The 26,397-nt window shown below is 66.5% G+C and overlaps 12 protein-coding genes across 12 annotated transcripts; 5 read left to right on the top strand and 7 right to left on the bottom strand.

The window, feature by feature from the left end:
* The first annotated feature begins 56 nt into the window (after positions 1–56).
* On the top strand, positions 57–2,786 carry FA09DRAFT_52608 (protein MalL3). Its single transcript, XM_025745701.1, has 11 exons — positions 57–427; positions 485–570; positions 638–674; positions 732–754; positions 822–929; positions 994–1,073; positions 1,138–1,512; positions 1,574–1,844; positions 1,898–1,953; positions 2,012–2,098; positions 2,156–2,786. Exons 1-11 carry the CDS (start codon positions 187–189, stop codon positions 2,598–2,600), a joined length of 1,809 nt encoding a protein of 602 aa, XP_025597676.1. The 5' UTR covers positions 57–186; the 3' UTR covers positions 2,601–2,786.
* Positions 2,787–3,038: 252 nt separating this feature from the next.
* On the top strand, positions 3,039–4,272 carry FA09DRAFT_330559 (ribosomal protein S5). The gene is made up of 2 exons (XM_025742651.1): positions 3,039–3,178; positions 3,519–4,272. The coding sequence occupies exons 1-2, from the start codon at positions 3,067–3,069 to the stop codon at positions 4,181–4,183; spliced, it is 777 nt and encodes a 258-aa protein (XP_025597675.1). The 5' UTR covers positions 3,039–3,066; the 3' UTR covers positions 4,184–4,272.
* Positions 4,273–4,433: 161 nt separating this feature from the next.
* Positions 4,434–5,692, bottom strand: FA09DRAFT_361212 (hypothetical protein; the record flags this gene model as incomplete). Its single annotated transcript, XM_025745325.1, has 4 exons — positions 5,376–5,692; positions 4,972–5,315; positions 4,854–4,908; positions 4,434–4,798 (listed from the first exon to the last, which is right to left on the bottom strand). The coding sequence occupies exons 1-4, from the start codon at positions 5,650–5,652 to the stop codon at positions 4,434–4,436; spliced, it is 1,041 nt and encodes a 346-aa protein (XP_025597674.1). The 5' UTR covers positions 5,653–5,692.
* A 389-nt stretch (positions 5,693–6,081) lies between these two features.
* FA09DRAFT_330558 (hypothetical protein) lies at positions 6,082–8,235 on the bottom strand. Its single transcript, XM_025742650.1, has 2 exons — positions 7,349–8,235; positions 6,082–7,295 (listed from the first exon to the last, which is right to left on the bottom strand). Exons 1-2 carry the CDS (start codon positions 7,830–7,832, stop codon positions 6,352–6,354), a joined length of 1,428 nt encoding a protein of 475 aa, XP_025597673.1. The 5' UTR covers positions 7,833–8,235; the 3' UTR covers positions 6,082–6,351.
* A 623-nt stretch (positions 8,236–8,858) lies between these two features.
* FA09DRAFT_339396 (DUF1766-domain-containing protein) lies at positions 8,859–10,611 on the top strand (the record flags this gene model as incomplete). Its single annotated transcript, XM_025744208.1, has 3 exons — positions 8,859–10,218; positions 10,271–10,362; positions 10,411–10,611. The coding sequence occupies 3 exons, from the start codon at positions 8,859–8,861 to the stop codon at positions 10,609–10,611; spliced, it is 1,653 nt and encodes a 550-aa protein (XP_025597672.1).
* A 113-nt stretch (positions 10,612–10,724) lies between these two features.
* On the bottom strand, positions 10,725–11,327 carry FA09DRAFT_339395 (hypothetical protein; the record flags this gene model as incomplete). Its single annotated transcript, XM_025744207.1, has 2 exons — positions 10,725–10,757; positions 11,103–11,327. The coding sequence occupies 2 exons, from the start codon at positions 11,325–11,327 to the stop codon at positions 10,725–10,727; spliced, it is 258 nt and encodes an 85-aa protein (XP_025597671.1).
* A 1,430-nt stretch (positions 11,328–12,757) lies between these two features.
* Positions 12,758–14,510, top strand: FA09DRAFT_339394 (NAD-dependent formate dehydrogenase; the record flags this gene model as incomplete). Its single annotated transcript, XM_025744206.1, has 11 exons — positions 12,758–12,767; positions 12,824–13,102; positions 13,156–13,166; positions 13,220–13,436; positions 13,497–13,505; positions 13,558–13,599; positions 13,736–13,826; positions 13,893–14,160; positions 14,218–14,281; positions 14,337–14,402; positions 14,458–14,510. 11 exons carry the CDS (start codon positions 12,758–12,760, stop codon positions 14,508–14,510), a joined length of 1,110 nt encoding a protein of 369 aa, XP_025597670.1.
* A 554-nt stretch (positions 14,511–15,064) lies between these two features.
* On the bottom strand, positions 15,065–16,124 carry FA09DRAFT_289571 (nucleotide-diphospho-sugar transferase; the record flags this gene model as incomplete). The annotated part of the gene is made up of 5 exons (XM_025739948.1): positions 15,065–15,140; positions 15,192–15,313; positions 15,366–15,570; positions 15,657–15,871; positions 15,921–16,124. Coding segments are annotated over 5 exons (822 nt in total), but the record flags the coding sequence as incomplete, so codon positions are not given.
* A 327-nt stretch (positions 16,125–16,451) lies between these two features.
* On the bottom strand, positions 16,452–17,661 carry FA09DRAFT_282950 (alpha/beta-hydrolase; the record flags this gene model as incomplete). Its single annotated transcript, XM_025739838.1, has 2 exons — positions 16,452–16,955; positions 17,401–17,661. Coding segments are annotated over 2 exons (765 nt in total), but the record flags the coding sequence as incomplete, so codon positions are not given.
* Positions 17,662–19,394: 1,733 nt separating this feature from the next.
* FA09DRAFT_325792 (hypothetical protein) lies at positions 19,395–20,777 on the top strand (the record flags this gene model as incomplete). Its single annotated transcript, XM_025741178.1, has 1 exon — positions 19,395–20,777. The coding sequence occupies one exon, from the start codon at positions 19,395–19,397 to the stop codon at positions 20,775–20,777; it is 1,383 nt and encodes a 460-aa protein (XP_025597667.1).
* A 31-nt stretch (positions 20,778–20,808) lies between these two features.
* Positions 20,809–22,546, bottom strand: FA09DRAFT_330552 (putative TIF6-translation initiation factor 6). Its single transcript, XM_025742649.1, has 5 exons — positions 22,410–22,546; positions 21,462–21,742; positions 21,315–21,408; positions 21,057–21,262; positions 20,809–20,997 (listed from the first exon to the last, which is right to left on the bottom strand). Exons 1-5 carry the CDS (start codon positions 22,460–22,462, stop codon positions 20,891–20,893), a joined length of 741 nt encoding a protein of 246 aa, XP_025597666.1. The 5' UTR covers positions 22,463–22,546; the 3' UTR covers positions 20,809–20,890.
* Positions 22,547–23,328: 782 nt separating this feature from the next.
* Positions 23,329–24,157, bottom strand: FA09DRAFT_346322 (hypothetical protein; the record flags this gene model as incomplete). Its single annotated transcript, XM_025744743.1, has 2 exons — positions 23,329–23,546; positions 23,599–24,157. 2 exons carry the CDS (start codon positions 24,155–24,157, stop codon positions 23,329–23,331), a joined length of 777 nt encoding a protein of 258 aa, XP_025597665.1.
* Positions 24,158–26,397: the final 2,240 nt, after the last annotated feature.

Below are 26,397 nucleotides of genomic sequence, written 5' to 3'. Positions count from 1 at the left end.
TGCGTTGAGCGAGCGAGAGCAAGATGCTTGCCCTTCGCTCCCACGCGTGACAAGCCGGGCGACAGAGCGGCGCGCGAGGCAGCACCGAGCAGCGCCCGCGCTGCTGTCATGCCTGCAACGTGGAGCCCCACGCGTGTGCGTGCTCTCCCCGCAGCATGAGCGCTACATAATCTGCTCCTCTCTGCCATGCGCCCCCTCTCTCCCCACATCCATCAAGCACAAGCCATGTCCACCTCGCAACTGCTGCCCGCACAGACGCCCGCGTCGTGGAAGGCGGCCGTCGTGTACCAGATCTACCCTCAGTCCTTCTGCGACTCTGACGGTGACGGCATCGGCGATCTGGCAGGCATCCTCTCCAAGCTCGACTACATCGAGCGCCTCGGCGCCGACGTCGTGTGGCTCTGCCCGCATCTGGCCTCGCCTGGCGGTGCGTGCGCCAAAGCATGTGTTGACGAGGGAGAAGCTGACGGGCCGTGTGAGGCAGTTGACAATGGGTATGACGTCTCGGACTACGAGGCCATCGATCCCAAGTTCGGCAACATGCAGACGAATCAGCTGCTCATCGACGGGGTGAGGCGCGTCGCTTTCCATCACTCTTGCTACGCCGAAGCGCTCGGCTGACGGGCCGTCGTCTCAGCTGCACAAGCGCGGCATGAAGATGATGATGGACCTAGGTGCGTCTGCACGCTGCCTTACCTAGCACCTCCTTGGCTCACCGGACAGCGCTGCAGTCGTCAACCACACATCGGACAAGGCAAGATGCGCTCGCTGCCCGACTTCGCACATCCGCTCTGCCGCTCACTGCTTGTCCCACCCGGCAGCACACCTGGTTCCAGGACTCGCGCCAGCGCCGGGGCGCTCGCGCAGACTGGTACATCTGGCGCGACGCCAAGCGCTCTGCAGACGGACAGCGTGTCGAGCCTAATAACGTGAGAAGAGGCTGGCCGAGGCATTAAGTCCCGAATCATGTGCTGATGTCATTGGCTCTGCCAGTGGGCTTCGATCTGGGGCGGCTCGGCGTGGACGTGGGATGCGACGCGAGAGCAGTACTACTTGCATCTGTTCTCGCCTCAGTGAGTGCCAGCTTCTTGATCTGCCGCCAGCTGGCTGACGAGCAACTGCTCTGCGCTACGCTAGACAGCCCGACCTGAACTGGGACTGCGCGGCGCTAAGGCAAGAAATCTACGCCATGGTGCGCCGCTGGCACGCTCGCGGCGTTGATGGCTGGCGTCTGGACGCTATCAACTTCATCTCCAAGCCGCAAGACCTCTCCAATGCCGCCCTTGACCTGCCCGATGCGCCAGTCACGCAGCCGGAGCAGCGCTACCAGCCCGCCTTCGAGCTCTTCAGCCATGGGCCGCGCATCCATGCGTACCTCAAGGAGCTGTATAGAGAGGCGCTCGGGCCGGACGTCATGACGGTCGGCGAGGCGGCCGGCACGACGCCCGAGCAGTCGGTTGCGTATACCGAGTGGGAGACGCGCGAGGACAAGGAGCTGCAGATGGTCTTCTCGTGCGTCAGAGCCTCCGTGCCACCAGCCCTCTGCTCTCGCTGAGGCCCTCCTTCGGCACAGCACCGAGCACGTCGACCTCTACGGCGGCTTCTCGCTCGCGCCCGTCGCGCCGCTGCGGCACGGCGAGATGCGCGCCGTGCTGGCGCGCTGGCAGACGGAGCTGCTGCCGCGCGGCAGCTGGCAGTCGAGCTTCATGAGCAACCACGACCTGCCGCGTGCGGTGCCCAACTTTCTGCGCGCAGAGGCGCCGCAGCATCGCTGGCGCGCCGCAAAGCTGCTGGCGCTGCATCAGGCGAGCCAGTGCGGCACGCTGTTCGTGTATCAGGGAGAGGTGAGCGGGCAAGGAGTGTGCAGCACGGCGCAGGCTGATGTGGAGCTGCGCAGGAGCTGGGCATGATCAACCTGCCGCACGACTGGGGCATCGAGGACTATCCCGATCTGTGAGTGGCAGGGGCTGCATCCGGACCAGCGCTCATGCAGCATCGCTTCACCCTCTAGCGTGTCGCAGAAGTTCTACCACGAGACGCTGCAGGCGCGGCAGGCGGCGGGCGATGCGGAGCCGGACATGAGTGATGTGATGGCTGCGTGAGTCGATCGTCACACAGCTCGCAGGCCCTCGTCGCTGACCGGGTATGACCGCAGCATCCGGCGGAAAGCACGGGACAACTCTCGCTCGCCCATGCCCTTCAACGGCTCTGCCTCTGCAGGCTTCTCGAGCGGCAAGCCGTGGATGCGCGTGAACCCAGACAACGTCGTCTGCAACGTCGAGGATCAAGAACAGGACGCAGACTCGGTGCTGGCCTTTTGGCGCGCCGCACTGGCGCTGCGCAGGGCACACGACGTGCTCGTGTACGGCATCTTCGAGCTGCTGCTCGCGCCGACGCTGGGCGCGCAAGACGTGGTGGTGTACGCGCGCACGCTGGGCGAGAAGCGCGCCGTGTATGTGGCCAGCCTGGGCTTTGAAGAGGTCGAGGTGGACCTGACCAAGGCGGGCCTGACGGAGGAGATGCAGCCTGCACTGGCGGTCGGCAGCGAGAGGAGCATGCACGTGCTGCAGGGCCTCGAGGCGCGCCTGTATGTGCTGTGACTGGGGCAATGCATCGTATGATGGACTGGGCGGCGTGCGAAGGTGTGGCCACGCGTCGATGCGTGGCTGTGCGCGAGAGTGTGAGGGGCAATGCATTGTGAGGCACAGAGCACCTCGGCCCAGATCGCGATTTATGCTGCACAGTTGAGGTGAGCAGGGCACGGGTCAAGAGGGAGGTAGCGAGCGAGCGACAGATCGAGGGGAGAGGAGGAGTCCGCGAGCGTGGGAGCGCGGCGCAGGCGGCGTGGGAAACGCGCCTGGCCCGCTGCCGCAGCTGCCCCCTCCAGCGCGGGCGGCGCCGGGCCGCGGGCGGGGCGGAAGGCGTCACGTGCGCGCGTGCGACTGCCTCGAGCGGCTGCACACGAACGAGCTTCGCGGCGGCCCGGCAGCGCAGACAGCGCGCGCTCCTCTGCCTCTCGCTCCCTCACCCTACTTCCCTCAAGACCCCCTCTCACACACACACACCATGGCTGACGCAGCTCCTCGCGGACGCGGCGGATTCGGACGTGACCGTGGCGGACGTGGCCGCCGTGGCCCGCGCCGCGGCGGCCGCCGTGGCGACGAGAAGGAGGAGTGGGGTGAGTAGCGCGAGAGGCAGCGACGCGCGCAGAGCAAGGGCAAAGGACAGGGCACGGCAGGGCGAGGCAGGCAGGCAGCGCAGGCATGGGAAGCGCGGCAGGCATCAGCGACGGCACCAGCGAGTAGCGCGGCCATGGCGGCGGACCAGGGTAGCGGTGCTGCCAGGCGGAGCGTGCAAGGCCGCGCGCGGGGTGGCTGCGAAGGTGTGCAAAGACATGCTGCGCCTGCTGCTCTCCATGGCCGCCGTGCCGCACGTTCGAAAGGCGCGAAGCATCTGTTGCCGATGGGCAATGCCGCATCGCTGTCGATGTGCTGCGCAGCCGCTGACACCCGCTGCAGTGCCCGTCACCTCCGTCGGCCGCCTCGTCAAGGACGGCAAGATCAAGAGCATCGAGGAGATCTACCTCTTCTCGCTGCCGATCAAGGAGTTCCAGGTGGTGGACCTGCTGCTGCCGGCGCTCAAGGACGAGGTGATGAAGATCATGCCCGTGCAGAAGCAGACGCGCGCCGGCCAGCGCACGCGCTTCAAGGCCTTCGTGGCCGTCGGCGACTCCGACGGCCACGTCGGCCTCGGCGTCAAGTGCGCCAAGGAGGTGGCCACCGCCATCCGCTCGGCCATCAACATCGCCAAGCTCAACGTCATTCCCGTGCGCCGCGGCTACTGGGGCAACGCCCTTGGTGAGCCGCACACGATCCCCATGAAGGTCAGCGGCAAGTGCGCCTCGGTCATGTGCCGCATCATCCCGGCGCCGCGCGGCACGGGCATCGTCGCTGCGCCGGCCTCGAAGCGCATGCTGCAGCTCGCCGGTGTCGAGGACGCCTACACGCAGGCCAGCGGCCAGACGTGCACCACGGGCAACTTCATCGGCGCCACGTACGCCGCCCTCGCCAAGACGTACGCCATCATCACGCCCAACCTGTGGAAGGACATTGCCCCGCCGCCGACGCCCTTCGTCGAGCACTCGGCGCACCTTGCCCGCTCGGCAAAGGCCAAGAAGCTGTAAAGCGTCTTCTGCGCCTTCTTTTGTCACGTCGTCTTCGGTCCCCTTCACTCGCGCCTCGGCCTTTCCCCCATCCCCCCACATGTTCTCGTGAGCATCGCTCAAAATGACACACCTCTGTCGTCTGTTGTAGGCGAGTGAACGCGGCAGATGGGCGGTCGTCAATCACGCTCGAGAATTACGAAGCGGGTCGGGAAAGCTACAGGCTGATGATACACGGTCGCGCTGACTGCGGACGCGTGGAGGCGCCCATTCACGCACGGCGAGCACGCTTGCTCGCAGGCGCATGCGAGCGCCACGGGTGGTCAGCACCGGCACGCTTGCACACCTCACACGCCTGCCGAGCCAAGCGAAGACGCTCTTTCCGAGCCGCATCCGCCAACGCTGCGTCTTCGATGGCCTTGCGCAGAGCCTCGAACGCCTCATACTGCTTCCTGCGTGCGCCGGCGACAGGACACTTGCTATTGCCACATACGGCTCGAGCCTTGGCGAGGTTTCTCTCGACTCGTGCCTTGAGTCTGCTGCCGTACTTGCGAGCCTCATCAGCTGCGGCCGCCTCTCCTCGGTGCTCGGCCAGCAAAGAGCCCATCGTGCTCCACGACATGAGCACCACGGCGTCTATGACGGCGCTCTGTCAGCCACCGTCAGAGCATCGACAAGGCTGAGCGCTTACACAGTTCACTGCTACTTCTCACGTTCTCGGCCCTCGAGAGCGCCTTGCAGAAGACCTGTGCAAGGCTGGGGTCAGCGGATTGCCCACTCCACAGTGAGCCCGACTGGCTGTGCCTTACTTTGGACAGATGCATCGGCTCTCCAGGGCTGAACGTGCGCCGATGTTCCAGCACGAGCTTGTGCGTGAGAACGACTCGGAAGATGGCCTCGCGACACCAGGCCTCGCCTCCGCTCGACGCGTTCGTCGCGGGCGGTCTGAGCGTTCGGCACTCGGCAGCGGACCATGTCCACATCAGCTTGCTGGTGAATGCTCCACGCTCGTTGTCATAGCCGAGAGGCGGGTCAACAGGCGATGCGGTTGCGTCGCCGTCGACCAGGCTCGGCACTTGCACTTCGTCGACCCGCGATGCGGCCGCGGACGCTTCAATGCCCATCGTGCCAGACTCCGTCGACACATCCTGATCTGCAGCAGTTTCGACGTCAGAGGCAGTTGGGCAACGTCCATCGCACCAGGCCAACGTACTGTGTCTCTCGACGGTGGCATCAGCGCCAGGCATCGTCTCGTCGTGGGTGCGGCGCACGCCTTCGCGTGATGATACGATGGACGCAGACGGCGTGACTGATTCGCTCGGCATCGCCAAGACAGGGGACCCAGTCCCCGCTGGCGCGATCGATGCGTCCGACGGGCGAAAGCCGAAGTATTCGAGCGAGGCCACCAAGGGCGCCGGGACCGTTGAAGCGCTGCTCGACGAGGTGGCAGCCCGAGTTTCGACCGGGGAGATGTTGTGCGCGAGCGACATGATGGAGTGCTGAGGGACGGAAGAGAGCGACCGAGGACGGAGGTCGAGTGAGATGATGATGAGGCGGCGCCGCGCGCGCCCCTGAACAGCGCGCGGCCCGTGCGGAGGCCGTCCGAGCTCGCAGCGGGGCGCTGTGCTGTCCTACGAGCTCACGACATCAGCAATGTCCCACACCGATCAGAAGCTAGCGCGGCACTGTCTCACTCAGCAGTCTAGAACGACATCTTGAGCGGCTGCCGTTGATTGGGCTCTCGCTCTGCGCTGCTTGTGCGCTCCTCGGAAGCCTCCGTGCTTTGCCGCCGCGCGGCGGCACGCAGCTCCGTGTGCCGCGGCAAGCCCATGCGCTTGGGGTTACAGCCGCCGGCAAGGACGAACAGCCTCTCGATGCGACCTGCACGCTCAGCTGATGCCAGTAGGAGCACTGGTGCACGCAAAGATGATGTGTGTTGATTTCTTTGCTATACGGGAAACAGGGCAGACGAAGAGGGTTGGGCAACGGGATGGGGAGCAACGGTGTAGGAGAGGGAGTGTGGCGAGAGAGACAGTGACGAGGCGGACAGCGATGGTGTGGGAGTGGGGCAGGAGAGGGAAATAGATGGGCAACAGACGACGTACGAGGGGACGGAGGGGCAACGATGATGGATGTAGGGTGGTGGTACAGATAGCGAGACGGGAACGACGACGACGGGAATGGAAGCTCTAGCGGTGCCGGCCCGACGAGGCGCGGCCAGACGTGTGGGTGCGGTGTGCGGGTGCACGACTGCGAGGCATCATTGCCTTTGGCGTGCCGAGGCCCATTGGCAGGGCATGCGCAGCGGGCAGTGGCGCATGCGCAAAGCTCATGGCGCCACCGCCGTTGCGAGACTGGCCAAACGGCGAGGCGCGAGGACGTGCGAGCGGGAAAGGCGCCGGCGGCGTGACGCCCGCGCCGGGCAGCGCAGTGTCGAACGGCGCCGCGGCGAGCGAGACGACGTCCGAGGTGCTGCGCGCCAGCGAGCGACGCCGTTCGGCCAGCGCCGCCACGACGGGCAGCGGCGTGGGCGAGGCGGCAAGTGTCGCTTGCGTGGCGAGGGCGAGGTGGGGACCGAGAGCCTCGCGCGCAGCAACGCCGGCGAGACTGGCGCTCCAGCGCCGCCACTCGGCCACACCAACGTCGAGACGGTAGCCGACGGCCTGCAGAAAGGCACGCTCGACGGCGCCCAGCTCGCGCAGCGGCAGGCCGCTGATGCGTGCCCAGGCGCGGTTCGAGTAGCTGCGGTCCTGCAGGAACTTGCTGGCGAGGAGCGTGGCGGCGAGGAACATGCGGCGTGCACAGAGGAGAGGAGAAGGGCCAACGTCGGCAGAGTCGGACGACAGGCCAGGCCAGGCAGCAGCAGGCGCCTCGCTCGGCAGGCCGGCGGCGACACGACGAGCGTGCAGCACGGCCGGCCGCGCGCGCACACAGTACAGCAGCGCCGCCTGCAGCGTCGAGCACGACGTGCGGCTGCGACGCAGCGTCTCACGGATGAAGAGGCGCAGCGGCAGCGCGCCGCCGTGGTTCGGGCCGGTGGCGTCGGGGCAGGTGGCGTCGCGCAGCGAAGCACTGGCGTCGCCGGCGTTCAGAGGCGCAGACCAGATGGAGTCGAGCGTTGTCACCGCCACATCTGAGGACACTATGAGCGCGAGCCCTGGCACGTCCATGATGGATGTCACTCACCGACAAGGCAGTCGACGAAGCCGCCGCGCGCCAGCGACGGCGCAGCAGCCGCAGCCGCGGCGCCACCGGCGAAGTGCAGCGCCTCGACGGTGTCGCCGAGCGACGACACGGCCTCGTCCTCCGAGTCGGGATTGCCGAGCGACGCCGGCAGCGGCGGTGGCGGCGGGCCAGAGACGGCGTCGTCGGAACGCGCGCCACTGCTGCACGGCGCCATGGCCGCGCGGCAGGCACGGCGCGCCTTGCGAGGCGCGAGGCCGGGCGAGTCGCACGTCGATGCGGGAGAGGAGGAAGAAGAGTCGAATGAGGTGGAGGGAGTGGCGTGGGCGGCGGCGGCGGCATCGTCGAGCGATGCAGGCGAGTGGTCGTCTGCACAGCTGCTGATGCTGCTGCTGCTGCTGGCCATGCTGGCCATGCTGCTGCTGCTGTTGCTGCGCGAGCGCTTGCCGATGCTGGTCGGCGGACGCGAGACAGAAGGCGAGGCCATGGTGCGGGGTGTGTGTGTATGCTCTCAGGCGCAGCAGCTAAGTGCGCCGCGAGAGCGGAGGCCGGTGATCAGGAGCGAAGAGGACCGTAGACGAGGAAGACCGAGAGGCGCGCAGAGGCGCGGGTGGCTGGCGAGAGCAGGAGATGGCTGCGGAGGTGCGAAGGGGATTGCGGAGGTGCAGCCCTTGGCGGTGGCGCGAGGGTGCAGGGCGGGATGCGGATAGCACACAGCACCGACACCGACACACTCTCTTCTCTCCAGACGCTTGCGCGCAGGTGCGCCTTAGATGCGGCGCGCGTGGATGACGATGACCATGGCGGGGTGTGTGTGCATGGGTGAGGTGGGGTGGAGAGGAAGCAGGCTGGGCGGCGCGGTGACTGCGAGTGACGCTGGCGGGCGTGTGACTGCGCAGGTGGCACGCAGCACGGCAGCGCAGTACGCCGCCGCTTGCCGCTTGGATCGCCATCGCGCGGCGGAGCGGTGGCGCAGCAGCAGCAGCAGGCCGGCCGTGACTCGCGCCCGCCGCCGCCGTACGCCGGGGCGAGACCCGCTCTCGCGCCGACGTGCCGCCCCTGCATGGGCGCTGCGCGGCGGTGGCGCACGCACGCACAGTGACTCGCCCCACGCCGCCCATCATTGCGCCCAGTCGCTCGCGCAGGCACCAGGCAGGCAGCAGCACCAGCACGGTACACGTGACGGCTCAACTTCCAGCCAGCGCTCCACACACGGCTGCACCGCCTCGCGCGGCCTGCTGCTGGACCCCTGGACGGCAGTTGCCGCCTGCGGCTAGACCTGACAGGGGTGCGACCGCCTTGCCCGCCTCGGAAGTCAGAGTGTGCAAGTGCGCAGGCGCAGCTAGCCGCAGCTCCACCACAGCACGCAAGCGCATCGCACACAAGAGAGGGAGAAGGCGCAACTTCTACAGAAGCGGGAGCAGACAGACGAGCGAGCGCACGGCGGCGGCGGGCGCCAATCAGCTTGAGGGCGTGACGAGCCCGCTCTCGCGTCGGCGTCGGCGTCGGCGCCATGGCGGACGCTCATCGCCGCGCTGCGCCGCCGGCTCATCACGCCTCGCCGCCGCCGCCGCGCACCCGTGGGCCGCTCGAGGCGCTGGCCGCACGGCTGGCGGACACCCAGCTCGGCGGCGCCGGCAGCGCGCCCTCGCACACGCCGCCGCCGCCGCTGCGGCGCGAGAAGCCGCTGCCCGATGTGCCGCCGCAGCAGGGCTGTGCGCCATATCCGCAGGCGTACGGACCACTGCAGCAGCCGCAATGGCGTCCGCAGGCCAGCCCTGCGGCGCAGCACGCTCCGCAGCACCGGCGAGCCGAGGACGCGACACGCTGGGACCCTCACGCTGCGCCGGCGCCGCAGCCATACGCACAGCACGGGCAGCAAGCACAAGCTGGTCCCTCGCGGCTGGCTCCCCTCGCCGCTGCACACCGAGGGCCTCTGCCGCGTGCGCCGGCGGGCAGCGTATGGGCACACGCTTCGCAGCTCGTCGCTGCACGGCCGCAGTTCAATGAGCACGGTCCGCAGCGGCCACAGCCATCAGCGCCCACTTCAAGCGCCTCGCAGCTGCCTTTCTCGACCTCGAGCGCCTCGCTGCCCGCCTCTCTGCGCGCAGCACAGACGCCGCCGGTGCCTCTGCCTCGGCCGCCCAGCATCTCGAGCGCCGACGTGGCGTACGGCTCTCTGCGCCACCCGAATCCCTGGGAGAGCTCGCTGCTGGCTCTCCATCCAAGCACCGGCCGCCCCGTCTCGCTGCCCAGCACGCCCGTGCGAGCACCAGCACCGCCAACTCGACCGCGCAGCGTCTCGCCCTCGCCGCCGCCCACACGCGCCGCTCGCTCGCCGCCTGGACGCGGCAGTGCCAGTCCGGCGCCAGCGGGCGGCGCCACACAGCGCTGCGCTGGCATTCGCAAGGACGGCGTACGCTGTGCACGACGAGTGCGCGTCGAGAGAGCGGCAACACGCACGCCCAGTCCGCGCAAACGCACGCCAAGTCCGACCAAGGCCACGCGCAGAGAGGTCATTGTGATCTCGGACGATGATGAGGCGGCTGCGTCTGGCGACGAGGAGGACGTGTTCTGCAGCCAGCATGTCAAGGAGATCAACAAGACCGGCGGGATGCACCTGCCCTCGTCTCGCGGCTTTCTCGCCTTCGATGCGCTCCTCGTCGGTCTGTCACAAGCGACTGCCGCGCGCATCCGTGCGCTGCTCGGCAGGCCCTTGACGGCGGCAGACGCCGGCGAGCGCGGCTATCTCTACATCTACTCGCTGCGCGCGCTCGACGACGCCACGCACGAGTGCCTCAAGGTGGGGCGCGCCAAGAGTGCGCTGAAGCGCGTGGGCGAGTGGCGGGCGCAGTGCGCCAGCAAGCAGCCTGGTGGGTGGAGCCGAGTGCGGCGCCACACTGGCATGCGCTGACGCTCCCCCAGTGCTGCGCGCAATCGTGCCGTCGGGCGCATCGCAGTCGCTCATTCCCGGCGCCGCAGCACCCACGGCGCGCGGCATCGTCGGCTCGCACCTGGTGAGGCGCGTGCATGTCTTCCTCTGCAGCACAGCTGACGCTCCGCAGTGGGAGCGCCTGGTGCACCTGGAGCTGCGCGACATCAACGCCGCCTGGGCAGTGCAGCCGCCCTGCAGCGACTGCGGCGCCCGGCATCGCGAACTCTTCCGCCTGCCGCGCGGCGCCGGCGGGCGCGAGGGAGGCTTTGAGCATGCGCTGGCCGTGGTGCGCAAGTGGGAGGCCGTCGTGCGACGCCTGGCGCCGGACTAGCAATGCGTGACATTTGATACCAGAGACGATGTGTGATGTGCTGCGGAGTGCGCAGAAGTGTGCTGCCGGAGATGCAGCGGCTGGCGTGTGCGGCAGAAAGCGCCGGGCCCGCTCTACGAGGCGACTTCGGGGCCAGTGGATGCGTCCTGAGTGAGAGCGTCAGCGCTGGCAGTGTGTGGCTCGCGGATGGCGAGCACTGGTCTGCGCAGGGCTAAGCGCGCGCGACATCGAGCACAGGCTGGGTGGGCAGCTCTGCTATGCGCGCGCCGCTCTGCATCTCGCGCCTGTTGCCTGGCCGCGACGGCACGCAAACCCGCGCACGAGCGCGCGTAGCCATCTCCACGACGGCGCACCTGCCGTGCTCGTCCGCTCTGCTGTGCCGCCGAGCAAGAGCAAAGGGCCGCATGCAGAGCGTCCTCTTCCGAGCATGCCTCGCCTTGACTTCGTTTGTGCACAAGGCCCGCCCCGCAGCTCTTGCCTCGCAGACACACCTGCAACGGCTGGTCCTTTTCGGGCACGAGCGCCATCTTCTCGCCGACCTTGTGCAGGCCGTCCTTGAGCTTGGAGAACACGCCCTCGCCGCCTCCACCGCCCGCCTCGTGCTTTGCCGCCTCCTCGGCGTGCTCGGCCTCGACGTCGGCGGCACGACGCTCCTCCCAGCCTGGCGGGCCCGCAGCAGATGCGCCGGGACGGACGATGGACGGCGGCGCTGACATGTTTGTGTGCTGCTTGTGGTGGTGGTGAAGAGGAGAGAGCGAGGAACAGGGGTCGAAGGCGAGAGTGACGTGGGCCTGCATGACGCTTGACGCGCTGTCTGCTCACGTGAGACGCCCAGCGTGGGAGCTCACGACGACGCCCGACGACGACGCCCGGGCATCGCGGCTCTTTCCCCTCCAGCCGTGCAGACACGGAGACCGACGGTGCAAGCTTGGCCCCCTGGACGCGCGGCATACGAACATCTCGCGCGTGGCCGAGTGCCAAGGGGCTGGCTCAAGGTGGAGCACCAACGGCGGCGCGCTCGGCATCGGGCCGTCGGTGACCGCCACGGCAGCGCCACGCCGCGAAGCGCGGCAGTCGCGGCCGCTGGGCGTCGCGCCGCCGCGCCGGGCGGGGCGCTGGCGAGGACCTCACATTCGCGTCTCTGAGCCTCGGTGTGTGTCTCTGCGACTGCTCTCGTTGTTTATCCTGCTGTACGATGAGCAGGAAGCCTGCCGAGAAGCAGGCGCAACACATCGCCGGCGTCCTGGTCGCAGGCATCTTGCGAAGCGGCGGCGGCTCGTGCAGCGCAGCCAGGCTGCAGGCGGACGGCAGCTCGCAGCCTCCACCTCCGCTTCGCAGCAGGCGGATGATCCGTGCGCGCTAAGGCCCTGGCGGGCCGTCATGCGTGCTTGGGAGCGCCGCAAGTGCCGTGTTGTGCGCCATCGGAGTCCAGTCTCGGCACGGCGCCACTCGCTGCGAAGGCCGAAGAGCCGCTCCACGCGGCCGGTCCGAGGCCGAGGGAGAGAGAGAGGGCCTCCGAGGCGAGGCGCTGACCGGCGCGATGTGGCTGTAGCCGCTCTCAATGCAGCGCGCGTGGACGCGCCGGCGCGCGCCGCTGCACGCCCGATCTTCCAGCGCCTCGCGCGCGTGTGCGAGCGCTTGCTTCGTGGCTGGAGCAGGCAGAAGCAGCGGCCGTCTTGCATGAGAGATGCAGCATGAGTTGTCTGAGGCGATAGCGTGTCCAGCGCAGCGAGGCGATTGGAGGACGACGGAGGAGCAGCGGGAAGGTCGTCTGTGTTGGTCCGCGCCGGCGAGTGCGCATGTGGAGCACCGGCGGCCGGCGTGGTGCCCCGCACTCTGGCGCTGCTCGGCATGCCGATGCGACAGCACCGCCCAGCACTGCAGCAGCGATGCATGGCCGGCCTCTCGCACAGCAGGTGTGCCTGTGTCGCGCCAATTTGTCGCAGCGGGCCGCCGGGCCGCCGTCTGATTGCTGTGAGAAGGCAAGGTGCGGCACGCGGCGAGAGGCGCGGCCTGCCTTCCCCGCACCGTGCGCGAAAGCCGCTGCGAAGGCCGCCCATAAGAAGGCGGCACTCCCGCCATGCGGCCCTCTTCTCGTCCACATACTCCACCACCCTACACCACACCACATCACACAGCATCCAACATGGTCAAGGGTGCGCCCTGCCGAGCCTGCTGCGCCTCTGCCACACCCACTCACACGCCCGCGCAGTCCTCTGCGTCCTCTACTCCGGCGGCAAGCACGCGCAGGAGCAGCCGCGCCTGCTGGGCACGATTGAGAACAAGCTCGGCCTCGAGCAGTACATGAAGGACAACGGCCACGAGTTTGTCGTCACCGACGACAAGGAGGGGCCCAACTCGGTCTTTGCCAAGGAGATCGTCGATGCCGAGGTCGTCATCACCACGCCCTTCCACCCGGGCTACCTCACCAAGGAGATCATGGCGACGGCCAAGAAGCTCAAGCTCTGCATCACCGCGGGTATCGGCTCTGGTAAGTTGCCCTGTGCGCCTGCTTTCGAACTGCTGCTGACGCCGCGCCCTCAGACCACATCGACGTGCGTCCATTCACAGCTCGCTCCTCTTCCGCACGCTCACACTCTTCTCGCAGCTCGACGCCGCCAACGAGCACAAGCTCACCGTCGCCGAGGTGACCGGCAGCAACGTCGTCAGCGTCGCCGAGCACGTCATCATGACGATTCTCATCCTCGTGCGCAACTACAACGTCGGCCATGAGCAGGTGTACCGCAGCAAGGCGTGGGACGTCGCCGCCGTCGCCAAGGACAGCTACGACCTCGAGGGCAAGGTCGTCGGCACCATCGGCGCTGGTGAGAAAGCATGCCTAGGCTAACCCCAGGCCGTAGCTGACGATAAATTACCTTTTCTAGGCCGCATTGGTGCGTTTGCCTGACGCGTGGGGGCGCCAATAGAGACTGACCAATCCCGCAGGTTACCGCGTCTTGGAGCGTCTCCTTCCGTTCAACTGCAAGGGTGAGCATCCGATTCTGGTCTCTAGCCACTCGTGCTCGGAGACGCGTTCGGGCTCCTTGTCGCGTTCTCACCCTGACATGGGCTTTCCATACGTCTTCTAACACGTTACATTCGTCTTCTTACACGTTATCTGCAGAGCTGCTCTACTACGACTACCAGGACCTGCCCGCCGAGGCCGCCAAGAAGGTCGGCGCGCGTCGCATCGAGGACATCAAGGAATTCCTGGGGTGCGTGTGGCCCACGAGCTCGTCGCGCATCCTTCCACTTGCTCATCTCTCATCTCCTCGTCACAGAGCTTGCGACGTCGTCACCGTCAACGCGCCGCTTCACGCTGGCACGAAGGACCTCATCAATGAGGAGACGATCAAGTACATGAAGGACGGCGCATGGCTCATCAACACTGCGCGCGGCGCCATCTGCAACGCCGAGGCCGTGCGCAAGGCCGTCGACTCGGGGAAGCTTCGAGGCTATGGCGGCGACGTATGGAATGTGCAGCCGGCCCCGGCGGACCACCCGTGGCGCGAGATGTCGGGTCCCGGCGGCCGTGGCAACGCGATGACGGTGGGTTGTGCGTCAAGACGCTCGAGAGCGCGCCGCTGATTCCCTTCCGTCGCGCAGCCCCACGTCAGCGGCACCTCCATTGACGCACAGGAGCGCTACGCCGCCGGCACCAAGGCCATCTGTACGTCATTGTGCTTGTACTGCGCTTCGTGCACGCTGCTCACGCATCTTCTTAGTCGATAATTGGCTTGCCGGGAAGCCCCAGAAGCCTGAGGATTTGATCACTGAATCCGGCAGCTACGGTGCGGGCTTCGCCACAAACGTCTCTCGTATGTTGCTAATCCTCAGCACCCACAGCCACCAAGGCGTACGGCAACCGTGTCGCTCAGAACCAGGAGGCCAAGAAGTAAGCACTTCGACCGCAGCTTGGCCACGAGGAGAGCCGCACATGCCCCTCGTCACGCGAGGCCTGATTACCCACATGCTCGACAAGCCCGATAATGACGATTCCCTGAGCCTGTCTGATTGACGAGTCTTTGGTGGCTTGGACGTACGACTGTCAGCCGGAGCGACTGTGACAGCGATCGTGACGCCAATGGACCCATGCATTTGCGGTGCTCCCACGGCTGCTCAGGCGTTCGCTCGGAGGCGGCACGTGTGCGGCACTCTCTCCGTCAGGCTCAGCGAGCGAGACGGCTTCAGGCAAGTTGGGTCCTCACGCCACGTGTATGGGTCAAGATGCGAGGCAGGCAACACGAACGATGTATTGCGAGGCGAAGAAGGGTGGGTGACCGAGAGGAGCAGATTACGGCGGGCGAGCGAGATGCGGCTGGGGAGTGTGCTCTCCCACGATCGCAGCGCGCTCTCACTGAGCCTGCTGCTCCTGCACGACGTACTTGTTGACGAGCTGCCACAGCGGCGCATCGATGTTGCCGTGCGTGGCGTCGAGGTGCCGCCAGGCGGCCCACCACCAGCCGTGCGTGACTGCGTCGGGGTGCTCATCGGAGGGCAGCGACTCCCACGGCTTGTCGATGATGTAGCTGCGCAGCGTGTCAGCTCTGCAAGAGATGGCCTGGAGCGGGCAGACTCACTGCACGTTGGCGACCTTGTCGTCGCGCCACATGTCGGCGTGCGCGGCGCGCAGCTTCTTGAGCGCATTGTACACCCACGGCAGCGGCTGCCATGCGCCGGCGTAGAAGGCCGCGAGGAAGTCCTGGTGCGGCCGTGATCAGCCGATACTCTCTCCGTGGCAGCGCCGCACGTACCTGGTCCGGGAAGGCCATCTCCTTGACGCTCGGGTCGCTGTTGAGGCGCTGCTCCATGGCACGCATCGTCTCGCTCGAGGGCGTGAGGACGACGAGGCCAGAGTTGAGCAGCTTGTGCGTCGGCATCGACGAGGCGTCGAGCTTGAGCGGCTGCGTGAGGGCCGCCGGGTGCGATTGCGGGGTGAAGGCGCAGTTCTCCGGGATCCTGAGCGGGAACGAGGGTGAAGCGCAAAGTCAGCGCCTACGGGAGGGAACGGCTAGCCAGTCGACTCGCTCGCTCGCGCCACTCACCAGTCCTTCGGGTAGCTAGCCATCTTCGCTGGGTTGCACGTGCACGCAAAGCCCGCGGCAATCTGCATGCCGTCGTCGAGCGGCAGCGTCATGAGCTCGTCCATGTTGCGGCGCACGAGCATGTCCGAGTCGACCATGATGACGCGCTCGTACTCGGCCAGCTCAAAGGCGCGCAGCTTGGTCCAGACGTCGCCGAAGCGCGCGTACGCCATGTTCTGGGAGGGATGAGCCGCGATGCTGCGAGGTGAGGGCCGAGAAACTCACGGTGCCAGCGACCTCCGGACGCAGATCCTTCACCTCCCGAATCTCGCAGCCCAGCGCAAGCACGCACTGCCTTGCCTCCTCGCTGAGCTTGCCCGTCGTCATGACCACGAGCGGGTACGCGCTCTTGTGTTCCCGCAGCAGCGAGTGCGCAAAGACCGCGAGGCCGGGCAGGTACTTCTCGCCCGTCATGAGCGTGGCCCAGGCGCCCCTGGGCAGCGCAGAGGAGGAAGCCATGGTTGTGGGCAGCGTGGAGAAGGCAGAGTCGGTCGTGTTCGAGGCATTGGTGTCGTCGCCGCCCTGCGACGGCGGCGCCTGCAGCTGCGAGGCATCCTTGCTCGACGAAGCCTCGCCCTTGGCAAAGATGCCTTCGCCGGGAGCGCGCTTGAGGATCCAGCTGCGAGGCGCAAATGAGGTCAGCTGCAGGCCTGCCGCAGACGGCCCATCTGCACGCACTCGACGGTGTACTGCAAGAACTCGACCTAGACAGCGCATGTCAGCCCGTGCCTCCGTTCTTCACGCAATGCGACCCACCTTCATCTCGCCCTCCTCATTGTGCACCTCATGGTACGCGCCCTTCCACGTCTTGCACTCCTTATCCCGCGCCTCAATCTTGCTCTCCATCTCTCGCGACGCCTTGCAGTCCGTCACCGGATCGTCCTCGCCATGCGTGAACAGAATCGGCAGGTCTGCAGGCCAGTTCTTGTACTCGTCACTCAGCAGCTTGAGGCCGCCGAGGAGAGGACCAACAACGGCTCGGAGATAGACACGCGGCGAGATGAGCGGGTCGGACTTGTTGTCATCGATGACTGCTTGATCGTGCGACAGCTCCGCCGGGTTGACGGGCGCATACCACGGCATCTTTGGGAAGAGCTTGAGCAGCCGAGGCGCGAGCCAGAAGGCGACGCCCGGAGGAGGATGCGCGAGGCGGAGCCAGGGCGAAGAGCAGATCACGCCGGAGATGAGCGCTTTCGTCGAGGCGGATGGCACAGCAGAAGAGGAGGGACGCGTGAAGAAGCCGAACGCCAGACCGCCGCCCTGAAAGAAGAGTCAGCATGCGCAGCCGAGTGTCGTGTGACATGCGAGAGCAAGTGCGTGATGCGCAGCAATAGTGTACGACCTGAGCTCACGCAAAGGCGAGAGGCGATATGAATGGAGGCAGCGACATAGGCAAGAAGCGCGGCGTATAGAGCTCAAGCCTACGCGCGCGGTCGTCTACTCGCCGATCCGCCCTCGGCGCCACGAGGTCTTGCTCGTCCGACCACCCGCTGCGCATCAATCCACTTCGAAACGCGAGACTCGGACGGCCCTGCACTGAGCATCTGGAGAGCTCGCTGCTGCTCTCTTCCGACCACCGTCTCCTACTCTGCTACACCAGCTCTTCGCGTCGCCGGCTCTGCGCATCCGCAACACTGCTCCCCGCTCAGCAGCTCGTCTCGCCTCTGCCTCTCCCATCCCTTCCTAGTACTGCCCTTGTACTCACCATCGAGTGGCCATAGAGGTACATCGGCAGTCTGCCCTCGTACTGCGCGTCCAGCGTCTTCCTCATCTCAACCAGCACCTCCTCCACATCCTCGTACTGCTCCTTCCAGCTCGTGTCGCCGTACTCGCCCTTGCTGCGCGCGCCAAAGCCGCGCTGCGAGAAGGCGAGCGCGTCGATGCCCTGGCTGGCAAAGAAGCGCAGCACGTGGTCGTAGCGCAGGTGGTGCTCGATGAAGCCGTGCAGCAGGACGAGCGCAGCGCGCACGGGAATGTGCGCCGCGGGCCGGTAGCGCAGCGCCGGGAAGGTGCAGCCGTCGGGCGCGGTGAGCGTGAACTCCTCGCGGCGCGGCTCGACGTCGGGCGCGATGGCGATGTTGGCCATGGTTGCGCGGTGCGATGGATGCGTGGTGGTGGGACGGCAAGATGCGCAGCGGCGCAAGCCAGGCAGGGTGCAAGGCGAGCTCACGTCATGCTGCCGCCGGCAAGCGAATTCAGCGGCAGCGCGCGCGCGCAGCCGCACGTTCGGCGGGCGCATCGCTGGATCGGGCAGCCGTGCCGGACTCCGCGGAGGCGGGACTCGGCCTGCGTCGCCGCGATCTTTGGCCTTTGGCGCCGCGGCCGCTGCCGCTCCTTCCTCTCTCACCTCCATCTCCCTCTCCTCTCCTCTCGTCGGCGTTGCCGGTCCGCATGCTGCGCGCCTCGTTGGCAGGCAGCGCTCGCGGCGTGCGTTTGCGCCGCGGCGGCAGCCGCAGTGGCAGCGCAGCCGTGTCTCGCGGCGTCTTGCCTGCGACGCCGCAGCTTGATGCGCTCTCTCTCGCCCTCACACCGGCTCTCGCTCGCACATACGCCGCGTCGCCTGTGCGACGGCAAGAGAGAGAGGTGCAAGTGGGCTCTTCGCGTGCACATGCGCACACGCAGCTGCACGGCAGTGCTGCCGGCGTCGGTGACGATGCCGGCGTCGAGGCAGTCGCTTCTTCGTCGCGCCTCGACGCGGCTCTCGCGTCCGAATTCGAGCCCGAGGCCAAGCAAAACATGCCAGCGGCATCTTCTTCGGGCCATGTCGATGACGCTCTTCCCGGAGGTTTCGACTCCTTGCCGCTCTCTCTCCCCGATCTCCTCCCACATCTGCCTCTCATCTCCCCGCTCTCCACTCTTCCGCTCCAACGTCTTCTCGCCAACGTCTCAGCAACACCAGATGACGTCTGGCACGCCTATGTCTCCCTCATGCGCGGCGCGCCACGAGGCAGCATGCTCCCTCCAGATCTGCTGCGACAGTGTATCGGCAAGGTGGCGAGACCGGGCGCGGGGCTTGGAGGGAGAGAGGGCGAGAGACGAAAAGAGGAGGAAGGTGAAGAGCTGTTCAAAGGCACAGTAGAGGACAACGGTGACGCCTCTCTCGCCGACGAGAGGAGCTCCGACGCAGTCGCTAGCAGTAGTCGTACGCACGCGTACCTCGAAAACGCCCACTTCGACGATGCCGAAGAGGAGGCACTCATCGACAGCGACGGGCTGCTACCGGCGGGTGCCTCGCCGCTGACGAACCAGGCAGCGCTTCGTGTGCTGGCGCTTCTCGGCGCGCTCGAGCGGGGCCTCTCCCGCGCTCGCGCCGGCGTGCTGGCTGCTCGACACAGCACATCTGCCGCCGCCGAGGCTGCAGCAGAGTCGAGCGGCAGCCGCAATGGCAGCGGCGAGGACGAAGGGCCAAGCGCTGCCGATGGCCATCCCGTCGTGGCAGCCTACCTCGAGGCCCTCAACGCTCCCTCGACGCGCCGAGCCGTCCTCTCTGCGCTGACGCGCGCGCGCCGAGGCGTTGCAGGCGAAGAGGTGACCGCGGCCTTGAGCTGGCTGAATCGCGTGCAAAAACCTGCAGGACCAGCGGCTTCGGAGTGGAGCACTCGTCGCTTTGAGCGCTCTGCCGCAGCGCCAGACGTTCTGGAAGGTAGACTGATTGACGGCATACTCGATCTCGTCGCTCGCTCCGTCAATGCTCACAGCATGGGTCTCTCGCTCGCCTCTACCTCGCGCGATGCTGTGCGCACCGAGACGCTGCGAACGATGCAGCAAGTGGCGCATCTACGCGTCGAGCTGCCTCCTACTACCCCTCGCAAGAAGAAGCATCGCTCCTCGCCTCCTGCGACTGTCGAGCTGCCGCAACTCGAGGCGCAGCACTACGACACGCCCGCTGCCGTGCGTCTCTTTGCGCACCTCTGGCCTCGTTCTCGTGCGCCCACGTTGCGCGCATGGGGCAGCTACCTGGCCCTCGAGATCCGACTTGCCGCGCAGCGTCGGCGCATCCGAGCTGCGTATCCACTCGAGGCATCACGCGCCGGCTGGGACTCCTGGGCGCCCGTGCGCGCTGCTTTGGCGCGCATCGCAGATGCAGATGCATTGCACGTCTCGCACGTCAATGCCGCCATGTACGGTGCCATGCGCTGGCGGCCTTCGGACGGCCTCGAGGAGGACTGGCCGAGCTGGAACGACGTGCAGACGACATATACGGCGCTACGGTCCAATCTCCTACAAGCCGAGATGCGGCGCGCCATGTTCGGGCTACCCGCGCCTCTGCGACCTCAACAGTCCGCGCCCGACGAGTCGAATGCGCAGCTGCTGCCGAGCGCACTGCGCCCGATGCCGGCGCACGTCATGCCGACGCACACGACTTACACGCTGCTCTTGACGCTCGCGACGCGGCAGGGCGACTTTGCGGGCATGCTCGATGTGCTGCACGACTTGACGAGCACGGAGCTGGACGCTGCTGAGCGGGCACAGCGCTGGCAGATGGCAGAACTGCGCGGACAAGACGCCATGGCGCGCGAAGCAGCTCGTCTGGAACAGGAGGAAGAGGAGGGAGAAAGGGAGAAGATGCAGCCTTCGCTCGCCGACTTTGACGCCATCTTCCGCGGCTTTGCCAAGCATGCCTTGCCTTCACGCTTCGACGTCGAGACCTCCAGCTGGGTGCCCAACGAGGAAGCAGCGGCGGCAGCGGCACCTCATCAACAGGCGTGGACGATGTCTGCCTTCCTCGAGCTCCTCGATCTCTTCCTCGACTGCTCGCCTCGTGCCGCGTATGCGGCGAACGAGCGAGCAGAAGCAGGCGCCAGTCATGCGCCCTCCGCTCCTCTCTGGCGCGCGCACGCAGAGCGCCACCGAGTGCATCGCAGCAGCAGCACAACTGCAGCGGCCCCGCCGCCAAAGGCCCTCTTCTTCCTCCTCACCGCCATGCGCCGCGTCTCGGGCGACGACGCCAAGTGGGTGCTGCAGCAGTGGCAGGACGTCGAGGACAAGTTCACCGCGCACGACGAGGGATGGCGCGCTTGGCGGCCGAACATCTACACGCGCAATGCCCTCGAGCTGCTCCAGCGCCGAGCTGAAGCGTGAAAGATCTGCGCTCAGCCGCTCCCGCCGAGCTCCGGACGTCGCAAGACATGCAGTAATGGATCACTCTAGAGTACAGATCTGCCCGTGTCCAAGCCACCCTCTCGCCCGCTCGCTCATGCGTAGGTGTCGACAAGAGCGTCGCGCAGCTCGTCGACGACGCCCGAGCCGCCGCCGCCCTGTGTGATCTTGAACGCAGCCTCGATGACTGAGAGCTCCGTGGCTGTCGAGGTGCGTGAGCCAGATGCGCTGCAGCACTGCACCTTCGCTGCTCCCACTCACCCGTCGAGTCGATGCCAGCGAACGCCGCCCAATCGTTGACGAGCAGGCCGGCGCCGATCAGCTCCGAGCCGCGGTTGACCGTGCCGGCGAGCAGCGGCACCTGCAGCAGACTGCTCAGCTCGTCCTGGTCCTGCAGCGAAGTCTTGGGGTGCACAAGGCAGCCCTGGTTCGAGAGGGCTGCGTACGAGCCGACGAGCACGTTGTCGCTGCATAGCGTCAGTGAGGGCCCGCGGCGGCAGAGCGTACGATGCTGCTCACCCGACCGTCTGCCGGAAGACCTCGACCTTGAGCACGTCGGCGATGATCTCCTCGGTCTCGCGGTCCAGGTCGGGGTGCACGAGCGCGACATAGTCTGTGTGGCGGTGATCAGCGCCACTGCAGTGCAGCACGTACACCTCCACTCACCATTGCAGGTGATGACGTTGCCGAGCGCACTGAGGCGCTCCTCGACGCGCTGGATGGCCACCTCGTCAGGCAGCGCGTTGCGCAGGTGCTGCAGCTCCTGGTCCGTCGTCGTGCTCGGCACCAGCAGGCCGTGCCGGTTGCCCACCGTGAGGCGGCCCACGAGGCGCGTGCCGGCGATCGTGGTGTGCACAACAGGGATCGTGTCGCCCAGCTCGGCCTCAAAGGTGCTGAAGAAGTTGGCCGAGCCGCCGACGGCCACGAGACAGTAGCTGTTCGTCAGACTGTTGCGAAGGGTCAGCGCTTGCAGAGCCGGTGGATGGCACGTGGAGCTGCAGCGCGCTCGGGATATGCGTGGTAGCTCGATAAAGCGCCCGAGCCGTGCCGTCGAGCACGAGCATGTGCAGAACCACAGCGGCAGGCGCACAGCGTGCGCCGCGACGGGTCGTTTCATCGCCGCGTCATGCTGCGCATACGTAGAGGCATCCGCCGAGAGTGGCAGTCGTCCCATGCGCATGCGCAGCAGCTAAGTGCGCATAGATGCACACCAAGCGAGGCTCCCGCCGACGCCTCACGGCTCTCATCTCGCCTAGAGGAGTCGCAGATCGGGTGCAGCAGAGGCAGCAGTGCACCAGCACAGCGGGTCGCCCCGCACCGCATGCGCCCTTTGTGCACGTAAGAAGACAGAGATGCAGAGTCGCCGAGGGGCCGCTGGCGCATGCTGCGACGCCACGCAGCCCTGGCGCCACCGCACTATGCGTCGCGCATTCTGGTGGAGGGGCGCCTGTTCGCATGCCCGATGGCTGCTGCAGCGAACCTGTACTGCCCTATAGAATGCAGACGGGGCAAGCATGGCGCTCGCTCTCCCTCCTGGCGTCCGCTCGCTGCCGCATGCGCCGTTCTTTTGCGACTGCTCCTGCGTGTCTCCGCCGCCGCTGCGCACACACGCACCTGGCGAACACGCCGATGTCCGAGTTGCCCTCAAACTGAAGACGCGAGCACATGGTGGCGGATAGATGAGGCGGTGCGAGGTGTGAAGGTGACAGGTGGCGAGGAGTGTCGTGAGGCTCGCGGGAGGAGAGGGATGTGGAGCAGGAAGAAAGGCGCGCAGAGCGGGCAGCTTATGAGCCGAGCAGCAGGCCACTTTTCTCCCGCACGAGAGCTACGCGCGCGCACAGAGCATCACGCCGCCGGCTTGCGACTCCCGCGCCCTTGGCCGCTGAGGTGACTCCACCGGCGCCGCGGAAGGGTGTGCCGGCCCGTCCTCCTGACTCGACATCTCGACCCACCAAGGCGCGTCTCAAGCATGGTCTGCTGTCGGATACGGGCCCTCAATGCATTGAATCGGTCCGGATGACCGCTGCGAGACCAAGAGAAAGCAACAAGGGCCGGGAGACGAGCGGATGCACTGGGCGGAGTAACGTCGAGTCATGCCGCGCACCGCCGCCGCCAGGGGGCAGCACGCGGCAGCAGGGCGTGAGGCGGATAGGCTGAAGCTCGTCGCCCTGGCAAAGCACCATCGTGGCTGATTGATGGGAACGGAGAGTGATGATTGCAGAACGACAAGGACGGCACGCGGAGAGACGAGCTTCGAGGCACGAGCGTCGTGACCGACATGTGAAGAGACGGGTGACGGTGCGGAGCCGTGCGCTGGGAACGAGAGCGGCGAAGGCAGGTGGAGGCGCGCGCGAGGAATGAGTGGGTGAAGAGCTGCATCGCCGACGAGACATAGAACGGCGAGCGACTGGTGCAAGACCAAGCGCCGTTGCGCATCCGCACAGCGCCTCGTGGACGCTGCGATGATGAGGCCCTTGATGCGCCTTCACGTCAATCTTGCAAGCCCGCATCGCCACCGCCGAGCCTCACTTGCTCAACGCGCACGCTGGTTGCCGTGTCCGCGGCGCGACTGGCTGTTGCCGCTGATGCCGGGCGGCACATGCTTCTTGTTGGCGCCGGAGCGCAGGTACATCTCGGCCGTGTGCACGAGACGCTTGCCGAGCTCACGCGCCGCTGCGTCGGGCGCCGTGTTGTCCGCACGACGCAGCAGTAGACCGCCTATCTGGAGCGTCGTCTTCATCATCGTGTAGACTGGAGAATGAGAATTAGCCCGTGCAGCGCCAATACCCTACGCCATACTCACGAAGCATGCCGCGCTCCGAGGCATCGTCCAGCATGGTGATGCTGACGCCGATGGTGTACGTCAAAAAGCCGCGCTCCTGGCGCGAGAGACGCAGCTCGAGCGCGAGAATACGGCGGTACAGCGCCGTTAGCGTCATGTCGGCCCAGTCGCGCCATGCGTCGATGGCCGCGTCCTCGGCCGGCAGAGGCAGCTCGTTGAGAATGTCGCCGTCGTTGGGCCCGAACGGGAATGGCACCATGCGATTGAGCGCCGACTGCGGCGCCAGTGCAGCCAGCGGCGCAGCACTGGTGCCGGCGTCGCCGCTCTGCAGCTCGACGCCCGTGAGCGCCGCCTGCAGCTCGCGCTCCTCGCGCTTCTTCTTCTCGTAGAGCTCCCACAGCGTCCAGGCGGGCGTCTCCTCCTCGACGTCGGACGCGTAGCTCTTCACAGCCTCCATGCCCGACATGACGATGTCGTTGAGGCCGACGCTGATCTCGCCTGCGGCGAGCAGACGCGCTTGGAGGCGCAGCCAGGAGCCGTCTTCGTCGGTCTCCGAGGCGACGATGGAGAGGCAGGGCATGGTGCAGGGAAGTGTGGAGTGAAGTGTAGTGAGGGAGAGAGGTAGAAGGTGCCGGCGGTGCGGACGAGCTGCTGGACGGTGGTGGGGCGGAGGCAAGCTGCAGGCGGTGCGAGCTGCGCCTTTGTACGCCAAGCAAAGTGCCGCTTCGGCTGCCCCAGCGCAATCATGGGCGGAGCCGGTCAGGGGCACAGAGTGGTGACCACAACACGCAGGCGTGGGAACGCTGCTTCGAGAGTGTGTTGCTCGCCTCGCCGAGCTCGGCACTGGCAAGCGGACATGCTGCTCGCTGCTGAGCAGCGTCAGCAGTAGAGTCGGCTGGGCGAGAAGCGACCTCGACGAGCACAGCTCTGACCCCGGATGGCCTCGAGGCCGCAGTGACGCACCTCGATCGCGTCGCGTCACCCCCTGAACCAGCACAGCGCGGCCTCCGCGGACCCCAAGCAAGCAGCTCGATGGCGTCTGCTGTTGCCCCAAGCTCTGGCAGAGCTGCGTCTCCGACGCATCGAGCGGCATCAGCATCGCAAGAGAGAGTGCGACAGGAGGGCTCGGCGTGCCATGCAACGCGCCACTTTACGCGCTACACCGCGTGTCCCGAAGCAGCGCGCCGGACGCCTGTCGCGCCTCATTCGCTGCTTTCGTGCGCGCGGCGCAGCAGCGAGGCCCGGACTACGCTCGCTGCGAGCTCTTAAGGACCAAGAGCACGGCTTACAGCCTGCTTCTCCTCCACCACCTCCACGCTTCCCAGTCCTTGCACCTCAAACCCTTCACCCGGCGCCTGTCACCTCCCGCTCCTCATCAGTTCCTCGTCAACGCCTCGTCAGCTCGCCAGCACACCACCGGTCACTGCTCGCCTATCCGCCTCGTCATCATCGTCGCACTCGGTCTTGCCACCGAGTACCCGCTCGTGAGTACTGCACATGCAACTGCACGAGACGCACCTTCGGCCTCCTCCGCGCTTTGCACAGCTGCGAGCGCGCTCACACCAGCTCCTCCAGGTCACGCACTTTCGACGCATACACTCGCTCGAAGATCACTCTCGTCATGTCTCAGAGCTCGTACGAGCCGCACGGCTCGGAGTGGTTCGACGAGACTTCCTTCGCCACGGACTCAAGCACGCCGAGGTTCGAAACCTCGTCGCGCCGCCGGCAGCGTCATGTGCGGCTTCATCGCGTCAGACGCTACTCTACAGCATCGTCCACAGCATCGCCCTCCTTCGTGTCGGCCGCTACCATGGTGACTCGGAAGCAGCAGGAGATCAGCAGCTTTGCGGCAGCGAACATGCCGTCTACGGCTCCATGGGCCCACTCGGGTGATCCTTCGACGTCAGCTGCGCTGAACAGCCTGGTCGTCGGCCGTGCGGATGAGCGAGGATTCGCTCTGCTACCCCTTCTGCCCTGTTTCTACGACGCGACGACACACTACCAGCCGCTGCCCTTCTATTCCAGGGCGCACTGGAGGCGCTGGTGCATCGAGCGCGTTTTGTACCTCTATCACTGCGTCGCCAGTCATCGTCTGCTCTGGAGCAGCCAGGATCGGGCCAGTGTGTTCGGTGCGATTAGTCTCTGTCTCCACGACATCGATCAGGGCTACGGGTTCCGCGACATGCGTGAGCTGGCGATGTCGGAATCTGCAAACCGAGCAATGCTGACTTGTCGTGATCAGTCGGCACCGAGATCCTCTTCCTCGAGTTCTGCGGAGAGCTTCTGTCGCAGCGCGTAGGGGGTCATTGGCGCGAGCTCCGTGCGCAGGTGGTCGGACAAGACATGATCGACTACAGCTCCTTTGCACTGGATCGCGCCGGGGCCGTGCCAGCCAGGGAGCCTCCGGCGCCTTGGGCAGACCAGCACCGCAGAGCAGCTCAGCTCTCGTCGAAGCGCCGCACCTTAGAGTACGTCGCGCGTGTAGCAGCAGGCGAAGGCGACGCGCACGAGCATGCGCAGACGAGCGCAGACGACGACGCTGCTGCGGCGCCTGCGACGATCCACCAGCAAAATGTGGACGAAATCTGGCGCCTCGCAGAATTCTTCGAGTGATGATTGGCGGCTACAAGAGCCCTCGAGCTACTCGTGAGTCATTCGGAGGCCGCACTCGCGGGTTACTCTCTGACTCTCCCGCCAGCTCGACTCCACCGCGCATCAAGAAGCGGCCTCGTCATCGTCGTTGTCTTCTTCATCCTCAACGTCATCAGCGCCGTCTCACAGCTACTTACTCTTCTCCCTTCATCCCGTGCATCCTCAACA

Source organism: Tilletiopsis washingtonensis (genome assembly GCF_003144115.1).
Source record: "Tilletiopsis washingtonensis strain MCA 4186 unplaced genomic scaffold FA09scaffold_13, whole genome shotgun sequence".
Lineage (NCBI taxonomy): Eukaryota > Fungi > Basidiomycota > Exobasidiomycetes > Entylomatales > Tilletiopsis > Tilletiopsis washingtonensis.
Note: the sequence above shows the minus strand (reverse complement) of the source record. Positions and strands in the feature narration are given on the sequence as shown.